Here is a 23,897-nt window from a genome sequence, read left to right as displayed (position 1 = left end):
CATCTGTGGTATCTCATTTACTAATGTCTCTTTGGCCATTCCAGTCACATGCCCAAACCCAGAGCCAATGTGGGAGATGATTAGACAAGGTTGCCAATATGGAATACTGGTTTATTGAAGGTCACCATTGTAACAGTCTCTCACAAAACTGGTTCCTATATCAAGCCACACACGGAACCCTGCTAGTCTATTATTCTACAGTGGCTGAACCCTGGTTCACATCTTCCTGCTGCCACATACAGAATCCAGGACCTATGTGACTTTGTTCCTGATCATCATTTTGCATATTTGTTCTGTGTCTGTTACATGGAAATGTTTATCTTCTTGTTTAAATCACAGCTAAAACATTAAATTTTCTCATTTATATTGTATCACTTATTGTTCTATTTGAAGCAGAATCGGGAGTTAGGAGTCTCAAAATACTAATTGAAAATGTGATCTTGGCTGGAAGTCCGCCTCAACATCAAGCCCGTTTTCCTTAGTAAGATCTTCCACTAGTTTGCTCTAACCTGCATTGAAAATGCCACTCTTCTTCTATCTGCCCACTTTCCCTTCTCTTTTCCTTTGTCATCACAAAGCAGTGTTTGCTGGACAGCGCCTGTCTGTACCTCATTCATGTTGTTCTTGGAATTATCGTGTTCCCAAGAGTTGCACGACCCCATCTACTTATTCTTCTAGCTAAATGCTGGCAGCTAGAAATACTCTTTCCCTTTGAACTCCCAGTATCTTTCTTATATTTATCTTATGGCATTTATCACTTCCTGCTTTTTATCATAGACATTTACATATGCCTTAACTCCATCTTGGTTCCTTGCAAGTAAAGCTCGTGCCAGGTTTTCTCTGCATCGTGCTTTGTACACAGATAGTAGGCTCTCAAGACATATTTGTTGCCTTCCCACTCCAAAATTATCCCAAAGAGCTAATTTACATATGAAGTTACGAAAAACTGAATTTCAAGGGAAGATGGTATCTACATTTATTTTACATCTTCATCATCTCAGGTCATTTAATACTAAAACTGGTACCAATCGCCCTCATATTTTATTAAGTGCAATCATAAGATAATGTATGTAAGTATCTTAGTCTAATTTTAGTGGTTCCTGAGAAAATTCTCTCAGGACATACCTTGAGACCATATATTTAGGCAGGACACTATAATTACAATCATCTCCAGATTTATATCTTAATCTTGCTTCTAAAAATTTCTTTTGACTTTTTAGAATATAGCCTTAAATGGAGACCTTTACTTAAGATTTAACTGACTATAAATGAAGTCATGTACCCAGGTGAGACTGCGAACCCTTGGGAGTCGGAATCATGATTTATTTACCTTTTAATGCTCAGTGCCTAGCACAGAAGCTGGAGCTTTAAATAAATGTTCAATGTTTTCAGACTTTGTTGGAACAGCCTGCAGGCTCCTCAACACCCTTCCCCACAGATACTCAGCAACACTGTGCCTCTATTAATATCTATTTATAAAGGTCAGCCTATTCTATATTTGAAACACAAAGAACCTTTTAAGAAAAGTGGATTTCTTTTGACTATTGATAACATGTATAGGAAAAGCTAGAAAAAATAAAAAGCTGTTGAAACACAGGGACTATGCTTAATATTCCTTGTATTCCCCACAAGGCCTTTTACAGAGCAGACACTCAGTAAACGTTTGATGATAAAAATAAGAAATATTTGTTATATTTTGAAAAAAGATTCACGGTGGAATTTCAAGTGTGGATTGTGATCAGAACTATGGCAGGGGCAAACCAGGGGCTCAATAAACGAGGCTTAACCCTCATTTATACCTTCCAGGATTTCTACCCCCGTCTTTGTCTTAAAACCTATTACAAAAATGAAAAGGAGACCAAAGCAATGCTGTACCTATCTGGTAGTGTCGCTGTTATCTGTGAAACCAACTACAAATTATAAAGCTTAATTAAGTGTCCTTGAGTCTTCATCATTGTAATTCTCCCATGCTTCATCAATATCAACACAGGGCAAAGTATCTATGGCTACTCTTGCCTTACTCATCAACTCATTCATTCAATTCAAATCCCACAACTAAAATGCTCTTTCAATGATGTTATTGCACTGTAATTTGTATAAGGTACACTCCATGAAATACTTTCAATACATTTTATTGGGCATCTAATATGTGTCAGGGAGCGTGCTGACATTGGGTAAAGAAATTCATGTATTAAACTAAAACTTACTGAACATCCATTACTAAGAACAGATCCTGCCTCAGCTTACTATCTGGCAGGGAAGGCAGACATTTAACAAGCAAATACAATTTCTAGTTTTCAGAAAGAAGTCCATGTGAGATCTCAAGAGACAAGTAATCAAGGATCAGGGTGAGGAGGGAGAATGCAATCAGCAAACAACTTGAATATCATCTGATAAATGTTATACCAGCACATGGCCAAAGTACTATTAACACTAAAAAGTGAGAGTATTTCATTCTCTAGAGGCTTGGGAAAAGCATCAGAAAGAAGCTGACATTTTCAGGGATGAATAGGCTTACACTAAGCTTAATAAAATGGGTGCCAGTAATGGTGGCGGTGATGGTGCTCAGAAAGGAATTTGTTCTCGAAAACGCACGTATGGCAGGGATGGGGGACTCCAAGTACCAGCTGTGACGCATGGATGACCATCACACCACTCTCACTGATTCTTTAGCTTCCTGGTCAAGTACCATCATAACTAGTTGAACCAGTTCGAGTGGAAGTTGATATTTCGGATCAGACCTCATATGTTTCCCCCAGAGTGTAGAGTTGCCATATAAATAACAAGATGTCTAGTTAAATTTACATGTCAGATAAAAAACGAATAATTGTGTAGTGAAATCCCCAATATTTGGTACATGCTTGTATTAAACATCATTTGTGCTTTATTTGAAATTGAAACTTCATAGTTTCATCTGTTTTGACTTTTTGTGTATTTTTATTTGCTACATCTGGCAAACGTCCCAGAGCGGTAAGAACGGGCACGGTTCTGCCGTGGCACAGCTGATTACAAACAAAAGGTCTCTCCAATCAGCAGCAAGCGGGGAGGGAACTGGCGTCCAGAATAGAGACGCTGTAACCAGGAAACCAGGGTGGGGCACCCACCCTACCGACGGCCGCTTCTAGGAGACGGGCGCAGGCGCGCGCTGACGTTGCAGCCCGCGCTTAAGGGTGGGGACGACAGAGCGTCGCTCTCGGACGTGACCTCAGCGCCTCTTTGTGATTGGTTACCTAGGGGGCGCGGCCCTTGGGCGCGGACGCCTAGATTGGTGCTGAGGGACAGCAGGGAGGGACTCAGGCTGTAGCCGCGGGAGGTCCGGACACTGGCGGCCATGGAACTAACCGGTGAGTACGCGTCTCGCCGCCCGTCTCTAGCGCTCTGGCCCGCTTTTGGATGGGGCTGTTCTGCGCCCGTGGGCTCGTGGCGGGTGGTGGACGGGTTGAAGCCGACCCGGCTCGAAGCCCGGAAGTTGGGTCGGAGGATCTCCAGAGTAGGTTGGGTCTGAGGGTGCGTTTAGGACGGTTCCTTGGCTCAGGCGGGTGGGTCGAGGAACTGGGGTCTTCGGAACCCCGGGCCTGAGACCCACGTCCACTCTCTGGCTGTTTTCCTTCTCTCTTTGGGCCTGGCCAGTCCCCGCCATGAACCCAGCGGGGTCGCTGTCTGAGCAGGGTCATCCCCTCCTTGGCCCGAGCGTTTCCCCGGCGACCTCTCAGGGAATCAGGGAGTGAAGCTCAGACAGTGCCCAGGAATTGTCGGTGGAAGTACCATTCTCTTGACCCACAACTCTTGCCAGGTCTCCCTAAGGTTCTTAAGGAACCGCTACCGCTAATGATTGCCCGGGACTCGTTGGCCGTGGTCGAGAATTTTACGGTAAGGTCTTCTTTGCCACTTTAAGTGGCTGGGTGGGAACCTTGGACAAATGACTCAACTTGTCTGGCTTCTCATTTATAAAGCGAGAGAGGTATTCACTAGAGCTCCAAGCCTCATTTCGGCTTTAAAAGCTAAGATTTTGCGATTGTGCAGCATATTGAACTTTTATGTCAGAGATGTTTGGAGTGAAAACCTGGTGGAAGTGGGCAGACTCCTCACAGAACGTTGCAGGCTGAGGACAAAATTTTAAATGATATTTGGTTCATTACTCACTGCTTTTGCTATCGTTCATCTTTTAAAACTGGTAGAACTGTAAGTTCGGGATTAGGTGACCACAGTAAGAAAATGTTAGTTAAGCCACCTAAAAGTACAAACTTGGGGAATTTCGATATTTGGTAATATTGAATCTTAATTAGTAAATTCAGGTCAACAAACACTTCTGGAGTCTTTCTGAGAGTGTATTTAAAATGTAGATGAGGCCGGGCACGGTGGCTCACACCTGTAATCCCAGCACTTTGGGAGACCGAGGCTGGTGGATCACCTGAGGTCAGGGGTTCGAGACCAGCCTGGCCAACATGATGAAACCCCGTCTCTATTAAAAATACAAAAATTAGCTGGTGTGGTGTGCACCTGTAATTCCAGCTACTCGGGAGGCTGAAGTGGGAGAATCGCTTGAACTCGAGAGGCAGAGGCTGCAGTGAGCGGAGATTGCTCCACTACACACTAGCCTGGGCAACAGAGTGAGACTCCCTCTCAAAAAAAAAAAAGTAGATGAATTTGTTGGAGAGAATAGACAGGCCTTTGCACATACAGTTAATTGGCATTTTCTGAGTTTGCAGGTGAAACCGGAAACTCGGAGCTTTAGGATGGTTTCTCGTTGTATAGTTGTGTTTTCTGGAGCCTTGGAAATCTTATTTGTAAAGCTGAGGAAGATTTTGACTAGATATCCAAGATTCTTTTTAGCTTTAGATATCTAAGAATGTATAATAGTACTAAATATTGAGTGGGCGTTTCATATTAATAAGGCTTTAGGGGACCCCTGAGATAAACATTTTGCACTTTAAATGGAAAAATGGTCCCAGATACAGCCCATCTCTAGTTTTAGCCTTTATCTTTAGACACCACACTGAAGGGAGGGACACTCATTGAGTTTGAAAGGCCTGCATAACTGAAAGAAAAGTTTAAAAAGTGAAGGGAGCAGTTAGATAATCACCCTCTTTGGTTTTTGTGTTTTTGTTTTGTTTTGTTTTGTTTGAGACGGAGTCTCGCTCTGTCACCCGGCTGGAGTGCAGTGGTGTGATCTCGGCTCACTGCAGTCTCCACCTCCCAGGTTCAAGCGATTCTCCTGCCTCAGCCTCCCGAGTAGCTAGGACCACAGGCAGGCACCACCATGCCCAGCTAATTTTTGTATTTTTAATAGAGATGGGGTTTCGTCATATTGGCCAGGCTGGTCTTGAACTCCTGACCTCAGGTGATCCACCCACCTCGGCCTCCCAAAGTGCTAGGATTACAGGCGTGAGCCACCACACCCGGCCTAAATAATCACCCTTTTTGAATAAGGAAGGAGAACATGTGGATTGTTTGCAGCATGTGCTCTGGTGACATTTGAAAAAGGTGCTCTCAAAAAGATAGTTAGAGCTCCAGGTGTGTTTTAGTGTAAACCACACAGGTAATACTAGCAAAACTTTATGAGATTAATTGAATTAGTGACTAAGCTCTACAGCAGGGGTTGGCAAACTTTTGTAGAGGACCAGATGGTAAATATTTTCAACTCTGTGGGTCATATGGTCTCTGTTGCAACTACTCTGCTCTTGTAGCACAAAAGTAGCCATTCACATAAATGAATGGGCACACCTATGATCCTATAAAACTTTACAAAAACAGGCAGTGGACCGTATAACTGAGTTTGAATCCTGGCCTGTTTTAGTTGTCTGTTATTTTTTACCGAACCACCCCAAGACTTAATGATGTAAAACAACAGCCATTTTGTTATTTTTCATGATACTGCAGTGAGCTAGGCTCAGCTGGGTGGTTCTGTTGGTCTTGCCGGTGGTCACTAGGAGGCTGCATTTAGCTGGTAAGTTGGCTGGATGACTGGGCCTCTGGCTCTTTCCATGTAGTCTCAGAGCTCTTCTTTCTCCATATTGTCATCTCTTCCCTTGCCCCTCTAGCACAGTAGATGGATTTCTTACATGTTGGCTTAGGATATCTAAGAGTGCACAAGTGAAAACCACCACAGCTTGGAAACCACCACACCTTTTTTAGGCTGAGGCCAAAAATTTGCACATCACTTTCACTACCTCCTATGGGCTAAACCAGGTCCAAATGCAAGGGAAAGGGACTATACTATAGAAGGGCATAAATACCAGGAGACATGACCACTAATGAAACAGACTGCTACATTGTGTTACCTTTAAGCACTGAGTAACTGAACAAATTTCTTAACCCCTTTAAGCTTTAGACTTTCCATTTTTAAGATGGAGTTGATAACTCATGGAGTTTTGGTGAGGCTGCAATAAGATATAGAAGACTCTTAGCATGTAGTGGCTGATGTATAGTGGCCATTTAATAAGTATTAATAGAAGCTGGTAAAGTGTAAGAGTAAAGGGGAAATATGTAAACCTGTGTGTATGGATGGTGTTTGTATATACTTAATTATTGGAAGAGACTGGTTTGTTGGGGACCATGATATGCTGTGGTGTAACAAACTTACTATTTAAAGTTACACATGTAGCAGTGTTTTTAGGACGAAATTAAGACATTGTAGAACCTAGTTTTGTTGTATATAAATGCCAAGCAAGTAAACGTCAAATGAGTAAATTGATGATATGCTTTGTTTTTAATTCTGGGGAAAAGCTAACAAATTTACATTAACATTAAAACAGTATCTGTATCTGGATTTGTAATAGGAATGTGTTTTGTTTCTGAGCTGAGATCCTGTTTTACTCTTTTTCAGGTAATAGAGGACACATCTCTTAACTGGGTTGCTCTAAGAACTGATGCCTAAACCATCTCAGTATGGCCTGTAGAGGAACAGCTGGGGATGGCCACCGTGCCTCAGCTACACCCTCTCGGGTTAGCCCTGGAAGTCTTTCCACATGTAGAACCCATGCCCATAATATATGCATGGTATCTGACTTTTTCTACCCAAATATGGGAGGCGTGGAAAGCCACATTTACCAGCTCTCACAGTGCCTGATTGAAAGAGGGCATAAGGTTATAATTGTCACCCATGCTTATGGAAATCGAAAAGGCATCCGTTACCTCACTAATGGCCTCAAAGTCTATTACTTGCCTCTGAAAGTCATGTACAACCAGTCTACAGCCACGACCCTCTTTCACAGTCTGCCATTGCTCAGGTACATATTCGTTCGGGAGAGAGTCACGATAATCCATTCACATAGTTCTTTTTCTGCCATGGCCCATGATGCTCTCTTCCACGCCAAGACAATGGGGCTTCAGACAGTCTTCACGGATCATTCCCTTTTTGGATTTGCTGATGTCAGCTCGGTGCTTACAAACAAGCTTCTAACCGTGTCTCTTTGTGATACAAACCACATCATTTGTGTGTCTTATACTAGTAAGGAAAATACTGTACTAAGAGCAGCACTGAATCCTGAAATAGTATCCGTCATTCCTAATGCTGTAGATCCTACTGACTTCACTCCAGACCCATTTAGAAGGCATGATAGTATAACTATTGTTGTTGTCAGCAGACTTGTTTACAGAAAAGGTAATGAAATGATAGCTATAATTGCATTGTAGAGTTTTTTCCCTGTAGAAAGCTGTTGAATACTTGTATGTAATGATTGTTTGGCTTTTCATTTTGTTTTATGGTTTTATAATGCTATAAATTATAGCAAAGAAAGTTCTAATATTGGTTTATATATCCAAGAAGAGAGATTTTTCAGGATGGTGGTGAATGCTGTCCCCCAACCTTTGATGTTTTAATGGTTACTAAAAATAAGAACAATAACCTGATGCTGTTACATTTCAGGTCTTTTTAAAAATAAAAACAGCCCTGCACATGTGGTAAAGAAGTAAAGGGCAGGCCGGGCATGGTGGCTCACGCCTGTAATCCCAGCACTTTGGGAGGCTGAGGTGGGCGGATCACGAGGTCAGGAGACTGAGAACATCCTGGCTAACATGGTGAAACCCCGTCTCTACTAAAAACACAAAAAATTAGCAGGGCGCGGTGGCGGGCACCTGTAGTCCCAGCTACTTGGGAGGCTGAGGCAGGAGAATGGTGTGAACCCGGGAGGCGGAGTTTGCAGTGAGCCAAGATCGTGCCACTGCACTCCAGCCTGGGTGACAGAACGAGACTCCATCTCAAAAAAAAAAAAAAAAAAAAAAAGAAGTAAAGGGCAGAGGTCACAGATGGCTTTTTTCTTCTGATTGCCAAAGTAATGTCTTTTCATTGCAGATATTTTGGAAACTAAGAAAAGCACAAAGATGAAAACTAAAATCAGCGGTAACTGTATTATTCAGAGATACCCTAATGAATATTTTGATTTATAGCTTTCCTGTCTTTTTTATGTGTACGTACATATACTGAAAATCAGTGAGTGGGCTTGCTCTGCACATTACTGTATTGTAGCTTGCTTGTTTCATTTCATCATGTATAAGACATTAATAACATATTGGCAGGTAAGTGATGAAGAAAAGGGGATTAGATGTCCCGGGATCAGATGATGGGTCTGTCCTGCTGTGTGATTGAGGACAAGTTGCTTAACATCTCTAAGTCTCAGTTTTTTTCATTTGTGTAATTTAAGCAACATTGGGAACCTCGGAAGGGTTCAGTGATAGTTCCTATAAACTATTAGCCTAGTTTGTAACTATCCACTATTATCAAGGAGGTTTTTTGGGTTTTGTTTTTGAGATGGAGTCTCGCACTGTCACCCCCTGGGCTGGAGCGCAGTGGTGCAATCTTGGCTCACTGCAACCTCTGCCTCCCAGGTTCTAGCGATCCTCCTGCTTTATCCTCCCAAGTAGCTGGGATTACAGGCGCCCACCACCATGCCCAGCTAATTTTTTGTATTTTTAGTAGAGACAGGGTTTCACTGTGTTGGCCAGGCTGGTCTCAAACTCCTGACCTCGTGATCCGCCTGCCTCGGCCTCCCAAAATGCTGGGATTACAGGCATGGGCCACTGCGCCTGGCCAAGGAGGCTGTTTTTTGTACCTCTACAGCACTTAATGGACACTGCAGTTGAATGTGTGGAGGCTTGTTTACTAAAAGTCTGACACAGTCTGGTTATAAAAAACAGTGTCTTCTGAGTGCTATTTGAAAACCTGTCCACTAATCAAAAGTGTCATTTATAGTAGGGAATCATTAAAAAAAAAAAAAAAACATACCCCCTTAAATATTTAATATTTGAATTTAACTCAAAATATTAATACACACTGAGTTGCCAGTAGTTGGATGTAGGACTGCCAGCTTTGAGTGCTGGGCCACTGGTTTCAGCTGCATCTTGTACACTCCCTTTCACAAAACATAATCTACCATTGCTACTTTGAGTTTCTTTTGAGTGGGGTCAGAACTTAAAGGCATATGAACTGATATGCTTCAGGAATTTTAATTTGTTTTCAGTTTTATACAGCAGTTTAGGACACCCCTCATCTGCCAAGAACTTTTTTCTGTGACTTTCCTTTATTGGATTTTTCAAACTGTTCAGCTTAGTTTTTGTAGAAACTCTTTTTATCAGTTTATGTGATATTGAATTAAATTACTCAACACGATGACAAGTACAACTGACATCAAACAGATGTGTGAACAAACACAACTGTTTCTTGATAAGCACTGAGCTCAGTGGTGTGCCAGTGTGCTAGGGAGTGGCCTAAAATCTAGATGTGGGCCTTGGTCAGTTTACGTTTGGAATGGAGAACCTTGATTGACCCAGCAGTCCATTTAAGTGGAGGTTGGCAAGGAAACTTGGCCTGAACTTCCTTTTCTGGTTTGAAGGCAATGACATGCTTTTATTCTTTAATCAGGGACGTGTGAACCGACTGGCATTCTGTATTCTGAATTCCTCTTGGGACATTAGGGATGTGTTTTTTGTAACTTAGGAAATGTACCTAATTTATTTTTTAACCAAATAGCATATCTTCTTGAGATAGCTAGCTAAGAAAGAGTATGACGCATGTGTGATCAAGGATCAGCAAAATTAACAACCCATACAAAGATTAAACCTGTTACCTTTCCTTCTCTAACGTGATATTTTAACCAGCTGAGCTAACCACCAATGGAGTGATGGTATGGCCTTTCCTGTACTCAATTCAGTAACTAAACAGATATTTATCGAACCCTCTCCAGATGCCAGGCACCCTGCAGAAAGTAACATTCTTAGAAGGAACAGCCATACCTGTAGCCCAAGAATGAGTAGTTCTATTAATGGTCCATTCCTTATTAACAAATTAATTTCCTCAGGAGTTTATTGGACCAGATATCAAAGTCCCACTAGAATGTCTTAAGTGAGAGAGAGGATAAATCAAAGTTTTCCCTATCCAGGCTTTTTGGCTGCCTTCTTCCTGAGCCTCCTCTTCCAGTCTGTTTTGCTCTCAGTCAGGATTTACCAGCACTCTGTGCATGTGTAGGCACGCTCGCCCGCTTCCTTCTGTAGTGGTAATGACAACCTACATTTGTATTCTGCAGTTGATAAAGCCTGTTCGTGGTATAATACCTCATTTGACCCTCCCAACAACTGTAGGGTAGATGTTATCTACATGAAATTGAGTCTCAGAGAGGGTAAGTAACTCACCCAGGTTACACAGTAAGTAACAGAGATGACACACGTGAGTCCAGCTTTTCTTGAGCTAAGGTCTCCTCTTCCTCTACCATGCCCAGCCACTCATATCCTAGGTATAGATCAGAAGGTTCTTAAAAATATTGTTAGACTGAGCTTTAAAAGCAGTTTGAATCAGAGATTTTCATTGTCTGTTTTGTGTTCACATGGCAGTCGAAAGTCTCTAGGTTCCATTGCGTTATACCCTTCTTAGAGGCTCCAGAATAAATTTTTTTATAGTGGTGGGGAAAAGCCTTTATTCTTAGAATAAGAATATAGATCACTGGTAATAGTAATCAGTTCCATTTCTTATGAGATAGTTGTCAGGAGTAAATGACATAATGAATTTAAAGTATATTGCCTGTCACAGCAGGCACTCAGTTCCTGTTAGCTATTATCATTTATGACTATTGCTCTATGTTGTTTTTTATTTGTTTGAAGAATGGGCTCTTAACCTTGTATGAGAAAGAAAAGGGTGAGGAAGAAAATGGATTGAAGGAATTGTAGATGACTAAATGTTAAAAGTCATTAAACTACCTTCTGGTTTATCTAGAAATCTAATTGAGTGATTTGGTAGTAGACATGAAACAAAGATAGCTATGATTTTAATGAGAAGCCTTCATATTCAGAAAAGCTGTGTGGGAATTTTTGATACATATAATAATAGTTTGAAAGTACTAGCAGAGTTTAGTTAATGAATTCTACTTTGTATTATTTAATAAAAATGACCCTATATATATGTGTGTGTATATATATGTCATATATATGTGTATATATATGACATATATATATGTCATTTCTCCTGTCATCTATTTTATAACTGATCTGCCTATTTGGGGTGGAAGATTAATGTAAGAAATACAATTTTTATGTGTGTGTGCATTTTTAAAATTAGTAAACTTAGCTCTAGGTGGATTGTTTTATATTTACTTTTGAATATGTACGATTTGTAATTGTTAGTGAACAGTGAACTAGATTCTCAAATAGTGTTGACATTGTTGTGACTTTGGATAGCCACTCACTTTTTCAGACTAATAGGGCACAATTTACTTTATTGTTTTCTATTACCTGAGATTGTGTTTATATATTATAAGAAAATCATTTTGGAGAAGAAAGGAACCAAGATGCATCCTTTTGTTCTACGGACTGTAGTGATCTAACAGTTCATGCCCTGCCGCCTTCATTTACCCCCATTCCAGGAAAGTGGGCTATAGCTGGTTTGAACTTAAATTTTGCTAATAATGTAGTGTTCACTGCAAAATTCTCTGTACCAGCCACGTTTTAAACAAAGTGGAGGCAGCAGTTAGATTTCGTTGCTTAGCCTTTTCCTATGGCAGTAGGTGGAATCACAGACTGATAGGATCTTATAGCTGAAAGAAACTTTAGGTACATAGGAATCTTTATAGATCATAAAACTTTCCCATGATCAACGGGCTTGCTGGTAAAAAAGCTGGGACAAGACCCAGATCTCCAATCAGCTGCCTGCTCTGGAGAAAATGAACTCAAACCTTAACCACCTTAAATTTACCTTTTTTAGAAGTATGCAATGTGTAAACACAAATGAATAACTTAAAGAATAGTCTGTTGAGATGGAACAGAATAGGCCATATTTTGGGTGTGTGGAAGGTAATGCATGTCAAGGTCTACATCTTCAAGAATTGTAAGTCTTGGGGGACCACTGCCAGTTTGCGAACAACTCCACTTTCCTGGGAAAGGTTTAAGAGAGTTTCTCTCCTTTATGGAGTGCGTAGCTAATACTTTTCAAAATGAGTGGATTTCTCAGTAGTTCTGGTGAATTTTTTTTAAGTTTAAATATTAATATCTCCAACATTCAAATTTATATTTTCAGGGATCGATTTGCTTAGTGGTATAATACCTGAACTCTGTCAGAAATATCCAGATTTAAATTTCATAATTGGAGGAGAGGGACCAAAGAGAATCATTTTGGAAGAAGTTCGGGAAAGATACCAGCTGCATGACAGGTATTGATGAATTTCATGTTGTCTTGAGGGAGAAGTTGTCAATTATCTCTATTTGGTTTTAACTGCATGCCTACCTTAGGTGTGTTGCTTCTCCTACATGTAATTGGTATACATATAATTGATATAAATCTAATGCAAGGACTTTTCAAAATTTTTATATAAAATAGGAAACCTAGTTGAAGAATTCACAATTTTATTTTTTCCATTAGCCCAATTTGACTTTGGGGGGCCATTGTTGGAGGCACCATGAAAGGCACAAAAAACAACTGCTTTAACTGGAAGCGTTTGCAGATTTCCAGGCCATACTGTATAGTGATTTAAGTAATAGGGCTCAAATCATGTAAATTGCTCTGCACATACAGATTTGGACAGGTCTCTTCCTCAATAACCACACAACACAAGGCATGTACATGTAAAGCGTCAATTTTAATAAAAGGGCCATTTTCCTGTTTAGAAATGGCACTTTAACATTTTAATTATCAAAGTTTATTCATATTATTACATACAAACTAGTTTTGGAGAAGATAAAGTTTGGTATGTGTAACAGAAGTTAGAAATAATGTTCGCTGTATGAGTTTTAACCCAACTGCTTTATAAGGCTGTTTCTATTACATCAGTGTTTGGTGATACTAATCTTTTGAGGTGGAGAACATTAGCAGCAATAAGAATTTAAGTGTCATATAAATAGCAGACTTGGTTTATAAATTAAGTTTCTTTTGTAGCATGAGTTTTCACAGCCTTCTTTCTTCCCCTCTCATTTGAAAAATCAGGGTGCGTCTTTTGGGAGCTTTAGAACACAAGGATGTTAGAGATGTCTTAGTTCAAGGACATATTTTTCTTAATACCTCCCTTACTGAAGCATTCTGCATGGCGATCGTGGAAGCAGCCAGTTGTGGTTTACAGGTAAAAAGCTTTGAGGGCATTCATGGTTGGGATTTCTGTATGTTTTGAAAAATAATGAGACACATTTCATAATAATGTTTTAACTGGTTTTGTTGATCTTCCTGAGGGCATGATTATGGTGGAGCATGCGTTCTTTCTTTCTTTTTAAGATTGTAAGTACCAGAGTTGGTGGAATTCCTGAGGTGCTTCCAGAAGACCTTATTATTTTATGTGAGCCTTCAGTAAAATCTTTGTGTGAAGGATTGGAAAAGGCTGTTTTGCAACTGAAGTCAGGGACATTGCTGGCTCCGGAAAACATCCATAACATAGTCAAGACTTTCTACACCTGGAGGAATGTTGCGGAAAGAACTGAAAAGGTATGTCACATGGTGAGAACAGATTGTGTCTGAACTCTTACTTGATGTTTCACATACACATTTGCTTTTTCTTACATAGACGTTTACCATTTCTGTTCTATTGCTTAAGTTGATGAAACCTCTTCCAGATGAAAAGAAACAGATTTTGGTACACTTACCGGGCTAAGTGTCTAGTCAAGTTACTGCGTTTGACATTTGAAAATAGCAGTAATACAGTCTGGCCCCGTCATTAAAATGGGCATAAAGAAGTTACAAAATGTTCTGAAAGTCACAATGAATAGAGACAAGATGAGTGTTAAATCTACTCTTAGATATTTTCTTGAAGCTGTTGATAATTCTAAAGCAAACAACTCTATTAGGAAATGCATGGTTTTGCTGATTGCGGCAACTTTATAACTTGTGAATATTTTATTCAGGCTACTTCCTAAACCTCTTGTAGCCCTTTTGCTAACTAATATGATTTTCTCCAGGAAAAGGATTTTTGCATCTTTGGGCTGATTGAGAACATAGTAAGTTAGAATTCAAACTGTACGTGACAAAAGTGGGAAAAATCACAAATGAAAAGCAGCAACAGAGAATTGACGGGTATAGGAAATAGATTAACACCCTTAGGTAGGAGATTACAGTTGTGGGAAATGCTTCCTGAATTTGAATTAGGGACTGCTTGTATTCTCAGTTTCATCCTTTACATCCTTTTCATGATGTTCTCTGCCTCATGCCTCTTATTACCATGTAACAAGCTGAACAGAAACAACTCAGCTTCTTAGTATGTAGAAATTGTGAACCGGAAAGATAACCAGGTGGAACATGGAGAAGGTAGTAGTTTAGACTAATGCTACCAACGTGATATTCAGTGGAGCAATGAGTTTTTAACCTAGAGTAGATAGCAAGTTGGAGCTGAGGAGAATAGCTCTTTACTGTAAGGCTTTCTTACTTGGTTTGAATGATGAATTCCAGTGTATAAGATGAACTCATTTGAATGGAAGTTCTAAAAACTTATCTCTAAAAATTGTCTTACACGTTTTCCATTGAAACCTGAGATATTTGCAACAGTCAAACATTTTTGACTGAAGCATTTTGAGACATTCTGACCTTCTACAAGTCTTGTACTATCTCCCCCATATGAAACATGGAAAGTTGGAGTGTAGTGCTTACCTGTTGAGGAGTGCATGTCAGAGTCCCTGGGCAGCCTTTTCAGACTCTCTCTACTCCATCTTGATGTCCCCCTGCCTCCCCAACCACTCCCTATATTCCAATGTTATCCTTTAGGAGCAGAGATAGAATTGGGGATATAATTGGCAGGGATATTTGGTTAGACAGGTTATTTTGATGATACCATCCTGATCTCCACTCCCTTTGAGAACCACGGCACTGTAAGTTGCGACTTGACCTTCTTGATTGACATCATATAAACCTCAGAAGCCTGAGCCACTGTACGTAATAAGTTAACAGGGAAAGAACTATGGTGACGGTTTGTCAGTATATATTAAAGGGGTTAATTGGGATTTTTTTGGTAACCACATTTTTCTTTTAGTTATACTTAAAGTAATAGTACAGCATCTGTATTTTTTTACTTCTATGGTAATTTATAGTACACTTTTAGAAAAAAGTAAATCCTTGCCTATAATCGATTGTCATTGCTAACATCCTCTTCATAGTAGTAAATTGTTATTTTATCACTTAAAACTATAAGTAGATTAATTGACCTGAAATAAAGCCGGACAAAAAGTCAGTTTGTAGTTACTCTTTTAACCCTATGACATTTTAATTCATTTCAATTCCTCCTTCTTAGTTTAACTGTGCTATTTAGAAAATCGATCATGAAATGAATTTGGAGTTCATGTTGTAAACATACTTTTTAAATTGCAATTCACCAGTCTCAGCATAATTCTCAATGTAATTTTTATTAAAATGTTTGTATTCAGGACGTCCTCAGGGTAAAAGAGCTGGATGAAAACATGCTGTACCTTTCAAGGGCTGTTGACCTGTACAACATGCACCGCATGTTATAACTTTCTTGAGTTCAAAAGGAGACGGTTTACAGGTCTGATATATGAGAATAAACAGAAGTAATACTCAAATTACAAAATATGAATGTTGGCCCATTTGATGTGTTCTGAACAAGTATGTTTAAAGATCTCTGTTTTTTGAGATTTTAGAGCTTAGTACTTGGCAGTGTTTAAAAAGCATGCCACCTACTTGCTCAGCAAAAAACATTATTTCATTTGTCAACGTTTGACCTATAGTATCTGCTGAAATTTCCGCCATCTCTTTATCTTCTTTTATTTGAAATCCATGAAATGCTTCTGTATGTCCTCACCATCCATGCTCAGCAACATGTACAGCCTCATGTGGCTGTTGAAAGAGGAGCCTCTGTGTTCCCAGAAGTATGCTAGATTGTAGCTCTCTGCTCGTGGTTGATGTCTGCCAGATGCCGGTGAGAGCATCTCAGCTTAGTCAAGGAATCTTCAAAGGCAAATCCTGCTTCAGTACTGCTGAATTAAATATTGACCCTACAGTGGTGACCCCAAAAGCTGTTCAGACTTTGCGGGACTTTGGAATTCTAGTAGTTGGCTAAAATTGATGGTGACTCCCTAGGGGAGAGGTACTGTGGCTTATTCTTTGTATCACACAGCCTCTAGCCTGGTGTCTTGCCCAGAATAAGTACCCAGTAAGTTTTGAATCAAATGGCAATGATTATTGTGATTAAGTTCATTAAGGATATCATTACTATGACAGCAACAAAACACAAGCAACTTTTGTTTGCGTTTGTTTATAAAATGTTCCTGCAGGATCCGGTCATTGTTTATCATGGGACAGGTGATGGGGTGATGGGTGAAAGTGCTCACACTTGCCTTCTTTCCCTCTAGGTATATGACCGGGTATCAATGGAAGCTGTGTTGCCAATGGACAAACGACTGGACAGACTTATTTCTCACTGCGGCCCAGTAACAGGCTACATCTTTGCTTTGTTGGCAGTTTTCAGCTTCCTCTTCCTCGTTTTCTTGAGATGGATGACTCCAGATTCCATCATTGATGTTGCAGTAGATGCCACTGGGCCACAGGGTGCCTGGACTAATAACTATTCTCACAGTAAAAGAGAGGGTGAGAATAGTGAGATATCTAAAACCAGGTAGAAGAAAGCCTAGATTGTAAGATTTTCAACATTTCTAATAGTTCTATTAAGACTATGGAAAATAACCTTGCTTTTGGGGGGTTTTGTTTTTTTTAGAGTTAATTTAGTAAGTTATGCTACCTCTATATCATTCAATATTTTCTGTTGAGGAAAGATTAAAAAGTTATGCAATTCCTGAGTGTAGAAACTTCTTGCACTTATTTAAAATTTAGGAGAGAACATTTAAGCCACTCAGGTATGAAATTTTTCAGACTACTGAAATCCCTGTAGCAGAGATGTTTTAACATTATATTTTGAGAGCTTTGGGTGCTGAAGGGCCAAACGTTTTCTGGGCATTTTTTGGCCAGTTTTTAATGTTACACCATTAGACACTCACCAGATGTTTACAAGTTTTCTTTAGGGAACTACAACAATTATATGAACTGTTTTATATCATGTTCATATACGTTTATTAGAAATCTAAATCACATCTTTAAACATTTATTAGGTTCACTCAGTAGGTGTTACATATAATTAACAGGTTCCTTGAGTAAGATAGTCCATTAGTAACCAGCACATTTTGAACCCCTGCTCTGTGCAGAATGTTGAACTAGATGTTTCCCGCCATTAAGGACCAGGGGTGCATTCACTCTCTGTTTACCATTCAAATGGCTTACTTCATCATAATCATTGTTGATATGAGATAAATATCCAACATGCCAAAAATGCTCTTGCCAGTTAATGCCGGGAAAAAAATCACCAACACACTACTAGTACCTGTTGTATGCATTCTCCTAGGTAGAGCCTTCATCTTCAGTTGTGTTTATGAAGATATTTTTTGCTTTTTCAATACTGGGGACCGATATCACTGTTGATAGTGCAGAGAAACCCTCCATATTTTTCAGTGCATATTTGAGTTTTCTATAAATGCCTTCGTGTTTTCTGAGCGGAATGTATGAGGTGTGCCATCCCAAAACCAGCTGCTACCCTGTCCTTTTAATGTAAGTCACTCCCCTTCACTGTGGCCTCGCTGATGTCTGATAAGTATTGTCAGTATGCAAAAAGCTTTACTTCAGAATGTTTTATTTATAGCAAACCGAGTTGAAAATTTTAGCAACAGTCTTTGTTGTTGGATCGTATTAACTGTAATTGTTGTTGCCCAGAGCCATGGGTTTTTTAACCCCAAATTATTCACATGGTGTGTATTATCAATTCTTTGAACTCTTAAGGTTTTTGTGAGAAAAGGACTGTGAATTCAAAACAGTGAGGCCCTTGTGGGTGCACTACATAGATTCTGACAGTGTTGTGATACTGTATAGGATTTTTAAAAATGACAACATTCACAAAATTTGTTACTTTTTAAAAAATAACATGCCTATTACCTGGTTGCACTGATATAAAAGAAATATATTTGTGTTTTGTTTGTACTAAAATGCAAAAGCAAGAGTGCAGTTTTTGAAATCTAGAAGTTAGGGGCACTTTTGTTGGAGAAAAATGGACTGATCTAAAGCATTCAGTCTTACTGGGATTTTTATGCATAAAAACTCACATATAAACATGAAATAAACAGTGCCAATATTCATTGTAAAGTGAGAAACTATAATATTTGGCTATTATTCTATTCAACAGGTTTTAGACGCACGCCACCATTTTTTCCTTATATTTTTGCTTGATTTTTTAAAATTGTCATTTAATTCTTAAATTGTCATTTATTTGAGATGGAAATAAGATCTAAAGTTAGTTGCCTTTGCTTGTAAGACATGTAATTTGCAAATTACTACTTTTAACAAATGGAAGTAAATTTGTTTTACGTAAATCTTGATTTTCAGCCTTCCTGGATACCTTAATTGTAACTGTCAGTGTTGCACTGGTCGGTATGTGGAAACACATTGCTCTACCCTGCTACTTACGTTGATTTTAAAGTGAATTTACAGTGATGAGGAATTTGTGAAAACTATATTGTATTTCTTTTGATGTTTCAAAAGGTTGCCTATGAAAAACTGATTTGTTAAAACATGCTACATGTCCAAAAATAAAGACCAGAATGACATTTTGCTAATTTTCTGTTTGTCTTATTTTATGACCAGACTGTTATTTACTAGTGGAACAGGCTATCCCTGCCCCCGACACATTCTTTTCCAATGCAATTTGGATGTGTTGCTTGGTCTATTAGTAAAACAAGAAATACCCTTTGGGCGATGAATTACTCTGTCATTTTTTGTTTCTAGAATATCTTCTCTCTCTTACTCATGGAATAGCAAGTTCAATTGTGCCTTTGTTTCCTTACCCAAATAAGCCCTTGTTTTTCACTGCCCTAGCGTTATCATGTGAGACAAAGGAAAAGATCTACAAACTGTATTGCGTATGTGAGCTACATAATTATGCTTTCTACTTTGCCCAACACAAATTTGTAAACTTTCTTAAAACATTATGAGACTTGTGATTTTCTTTTTTCTTTTTTTTTTCAGCTCATCAGCTATTGTTAGTGTATTTTCATTTATTTATTTATTTATTTATTTATTTATTTATTTATTTTTGAGACAGAGTTTCACTCTTGTTGCCCAGGCTGCCCCGGGTTCAAATGGTTCTCCCGCCTCAACCTCCTGAGTAGCTGGGATTACAGGCGCCCACCACCACACAGGCTAACTTTAGTATTTTTAGTAGAGACGGGGTTTCACCATTTTGGCCAGGTTGATCTTGAACTCCTGACCTCGTGATCTGCTGTTAGTGTATTTTATGTGTGGCCCAAGACAATTCTTCCAGTGTGGCCCAGGGAAGCCAAAAGATTGGATATCCCTGATTTAGTTTCTCCCACCCCTTTTGTGGAAAGCAGTGGAAAGCAGTCACCTATGTTTATGTTTTGATTTATCTTACGTCAAAACTTATTTTTGGCAAAGTCAGGGTAGTATAGGTCTGTGTTTACTTTTGTGAAGTATTTTTAAAGCCTCTTTATCCATCTCTGCATTCCCAAATGAATGTGGCTAGATGTTAAATTGTATCCTGTGGCTGGATTTTTTAATATAACATTATGAAAAAGTTCTATGTAGAATTTGATTTGTAGTCTATAGTACTTGGGGGAATTGATTTTACTTTATCCTTTATCATTTCTATTTGGGTATGGCTCAGTGGTTCTCAACTGGGGTTTGGGGGGACAATTTTGTTTCCCAGGGGACATCCGGCAATGTCTGGTCGTTACTACTAGATGGGGGTGGGGCATTGGCATCAAGTGAGTAGAGGTCGGGGTTGCTGCTAAGCATTCCACAATGCTCTGGGCCATCCCCCACAACAGATGTAGCTGTCCCAAAATGTCAATAGTGCTGAGGCTGAGAAACCTTGGTGCTGTTGATTATTTCATCCGTGATAGCATGAATCAAATGTCCTTGTGTATCAGTAGCCTGTTATGCCCATCTCAAATGTAATGTTCAAATATAGTAAAGATGGCCTTTCCGGGAGTGGTAGCTCATGCCTGTAATCCCAGCACTTTGGTAGGCCGAGGCGGGTGGATCACAAGGTCAGGAGATCGAGACCATCCTGGCTAACACAGTGAAACCCTGTCTCTACTAAAAATACAAAAAATTAGCCGGGCGTGGTGGCGGGCGCCTGTAGTCCCAGCTACTTGGGAGGCTGAGGCAGGAGAATGGTGTGAACCCGGGAGGCGGAGCTTGCAGTGAGCTAAGATCCACTGCACTCCAGCCTGGGCAACAGAGCGAGACTCTGTCTCAATTAAAAAAAAAAAAAAAAAAGATGGTCTCTCGGAAATAGTATAGACATCCATTTGAACCTTTAAAAAGTTGAGCTTCTCATGGCCAACTTTTTTGGCGTGTAAAACATTGGACAGCCATGTTTTAAATGAAAAAACCAAAACAAGATTGAATAATGTTATAGAACAATATACATTACTGGTCTGACATGACTAAATGATTGCGTACTTAGAGTATAATTGAAGAAAGAGATACATGAAAAGGACTAAAAGAGTTATATTCATGTATTTTCATACACTGGTATTCTACCAGGTAATATAAGCTCAGTAAAGTAAATCTTATGTTAGTATCCGTTCCTTGAGAGTTAAGACAACTCAAGGTCTTTATAGTGCTCTGATACACTGAAATCGATGAGCTGTATGTTGTGGTTCAAAGTTGTATTCTTACATGTCAGCTTTTTAATGTAGTGAAACAGTTCTTAACCAGGCAGTCATTCTAATTTGCGTGCATGCTAGGAGAAATTCCTATATTTTTGCATAAAGCATTCGTTAAGATTTATTAGGCTGCTGGTATAACTATATTTTGGCTTGTCTTTTCAATTGATTTTAGAAATTTACAAAATCTAACATAGCCAAGAATGAAGGCAGAGGCCTAGAGTGATGAGGAAAACTAAAAATAAACCCATTTCACTTCTGTTTGCCGCTGATAAGAGAAAATTGCCCAGCTGGAGAAGGTTGATTCATGAAATATTTGGGTACTTCATCCAGAACCTAGGGCATCTCTTTTGTCCATTTCACTATGACTTTTCCATGATCAAGGATAGCCCACATTTTTCAGAAATGGGCACCACCTTTACCAATGCTTGAAATGCAAGTGAATGATCAGGAGGGAACCTTGCCGTGGGACCTTGTCCCAGATGGAACTACCATGGCAAGTAGTCTGATGCTTCTAGTGTGACACTTTTACTTGGAGAGGCATCCAAGGTAGGCCTTTTATTAAATAAAGGCTTGACCAGGTGCAGTGGCTCACGCCTGTAATTCTAGCACTTTGGGAGGCCAAGGTGGGCGGATCACCTGAGGTCAGGGGTTTGAGACCAGCCTGGCCAACATGGCGAAACCTCGTCTCTACTAAAAATACGAAAATTATCTAGGCATGGTGACGCAAGCCTGTAATCCCAGCTTCTCGGGAGGCTGAGGCAGGAGAATTGCTTGAACCCAGGAGGTAGAGGTTGCAGTGAGCCGAGATTGCACCACTGCACTCCAGCCTGGGCAACAGAATAAGACTCCATCTTAAAACTAAATAAATAAATACATACAGCTTTAGAGTAAATTGTCTTTTTTTTTTTCCTTTTCTTTTTTTTTGAGATGGAATCTTGCTCTTGTCACCCAGTCTGGAGTGCAGTGGTGCGATCTTGGCTCACTGCAACCTCTGCCTCCCAGGTTCAAGCAATTCTCCTGCCTCAGCCTCCTGAGTAGCTGGGATTACAGGCACCTGCCACCATGCCCGGCTAATTTTTGTACTTTCAGTAGAGAGGGGGGTTTCGTCATGTTGGCCAGGCTGGTCTCAAACTCCTGACCTCAGGTGATCCGCCTGCTTCAGCCTCCCAAAGTGCTGGGATTACAGGAGTGAACCACTGCGCCCGACCAGGTAAATGGTCTTTTTTAACTGGTCATATTTTAGATTTGGACTTAATCCTCTATAAACTTCAGAATTAAGAGAAAATGAAATGCCCCAGGGAGTAGTACTTCCCACTTAGAACATAAAGCATATTTGCACTTTTTTTGTATGTCAAATAACTTGCTTTGTTTCTATGGAAGCTGAGAAGTTTCTATCTTTCTAACCCTGCTTTCTGACATAAAATAGGAAAAATAGGGGTTTCGGAGTATAAAATGTTTGGATATGAATCTTATTGGTTAGATAGTACTGAGTTGTGTAGTTCTAGAACTATTGGATGTTTCTGGTTAGAAGGAAGTTTCTTCAATTTATTTAACACTGCTGTGGAGTCAGCACATGCAGTCGCCAAATCAGTTAGATTAGAACCTACAAACCGAATTCTCGGTAACAGGAGCACTGAGTGCTAGAAGGTTTAAAATAGATGTCATATGATACCAATTATAACTCAGTGAAATTTTACAGTCCTAGGACCCTGTACAGAGCATAAGCCAAAATGGAAGATGCTCCTGCTTTCTGTGGCTTTAAAAACATTTTTATTACAATGTTTGCTACCTTTTTTTTCTTTAAGCTTTTAATTAAAGTTTTTTTGGCTCTCCTAACCCATTTCTATATCGTCAAAGGAAATAGGAAAGAAGCAGCTAGGATAGCAGAAGAGATCTATGGTGGAATTTCAGGTAAAAGTACATGAATTTGTTCCTATTTTTTAATAAAAATCCCTCCTAGGTAATTCACATGAATAGTATTTCTAGAAGGCAGATTATATTTATACTTTGATTTTAAGTGGGTAGTTTGAAAAATTGTCACTTAAAGTAGCAAATGCTGTTGACTGCATCAGTTTGTGGAGGATTTTCAGCTTTATTTTTTTGCAAGTTAGTAGATCTTGTAGCAGTTGTTATTTAAGAAGTAAATAGGTAGTGGCTTACTAAGAGTATTTTCAGAAACTTCATTTCTACTGGCCAAAATAATTACTTGTATATAATTATTTTCTTTAATATTTTAAAGCAAACTTTAAAAATGAAGGGCATTCTAACCAGACTAAAATTTCTCAGGAAATAGAAAGACTAATAAATTGTGATTAAAGCAGCAAACGTGGCAAGCTATATGTATTTTTTTTTTTTTTTTTTGCTGTCATTAGCAATTGGAAGTGGCAAGCTATGTGTATTTTTTTGCTGTCATTAGCAATTGGAATTGATTAACCACTTGTCGCTGTCAGGAAAAGCTCTTCACTAAACCCATTTTATATGGTAGCATGCAAAGCACTCCAAACAAAGTTTATTCTAATATGAAATGCCAAAATTTGGGCAAATTTTAAATTCTCACGCTTTGTAGAGAATAGTGTCGATTTCTTGAAAGAAATGATTTCCTTTAATTGTAGTGAGATGCTACAAAAGTAAATGAGTCACATATCCCTGTCACTGCTGGGATTGTCACTTAATAGAGGAGTATTTATTCATAAACAGAGTTCAGAATTTCCCCATGTATTTTTAGTGTTCGCAGGGGTTCCAGGATTACATCA

The 23,897-nt window shown here is 39.3% G+C and overlaps 2 protein-coding genes across 13 annotated transcripts in view; both read left to right on the top strand.

The window, feature by feature from the left end:
- The first annotated feature begins 3,288 nt into the window (after nt 1-3,288).
- Nucleotides 3,289-19,065, top strand: PIGA (phosphatidylinositol glycan anchor biosynthesis class A). Of its 11 annotated transcripts, none has more exons than XM_074029056.1 (7): nt 3,289-3,344; nt 3,794-3,870; nt 8,294-8,341; nt 12,500-12,632; nt 13,403-13,535; nt 13,685-13,891; nt 16,762-19,065. In XM_074029056.1, the coding sequence occupies exons 3-7, from the start codon at nt 8,323-8,325 to the stop codon at nt 17,026-17,028; spliced, it is 759 nt and encodes a 252-aa protein (XP_073885157.1). In that variant the 5' UTR covers nt 3,289-3,344; nt 3,794-3,870; nt 8,294-8,322; the 3' UTR covers nt 17,029-19,065. The 11 variants fall into 11 exon arrangements, with proteins under 11 accessions (XP_073885157.1, XP_073885158.1, XP_045239084.1 ...); XM_074029057.1 differs by lacking the exon at nt 8,294-8,341 and adding an exon at nt 6,827-7,229; XM_045383149.2 differs by lacking the exon at nt 8,294-8,341 and adding an exon at nt 6,827-7,603.
- A 3,783-nt stretch (nt 19,066-22,848) lies between these two features.
- ASB11 (ankyrin repeat and SOCS box containing 11) overlaps nt 22,849-23,897 on the top strand; it is a 34,519-nt gene continuing 33,470 nt past the window's right edge. For both annotated transcript variants that reach the window (XM_005593020.5, XM_015443677.4), the window contains exon 1: nt 22,849-23,055. In XM_005593020.5, coding sequence (XP_005593077.1) covers nt 22,875-23,055 — 181 coding nt within the window. In that variant the 5' untranslated portion in view covers nt 22,849-22,874. The remainder of the gene's footprint in view (nt 23,056-23,897) is intronic.

The sequence above is a fragment of the Macaca fascicularis genome, chromosome X, assembly GCF_037993035.2.
Source record: "Macaca fascicularis isolate 582-1 chromosome X, T2T-MFA8v1.1".
Lineage (NCBI taxonomy): Eukaryota > Metazoa > Chordata > Mammalia > Primates > Cercopithecidae > Macaca > Macaca fascicularis.
Note: the sequence above shows the minus strand (reverse complement) of the source record. Positions and strands in the feature narration are given on the sequence as shown.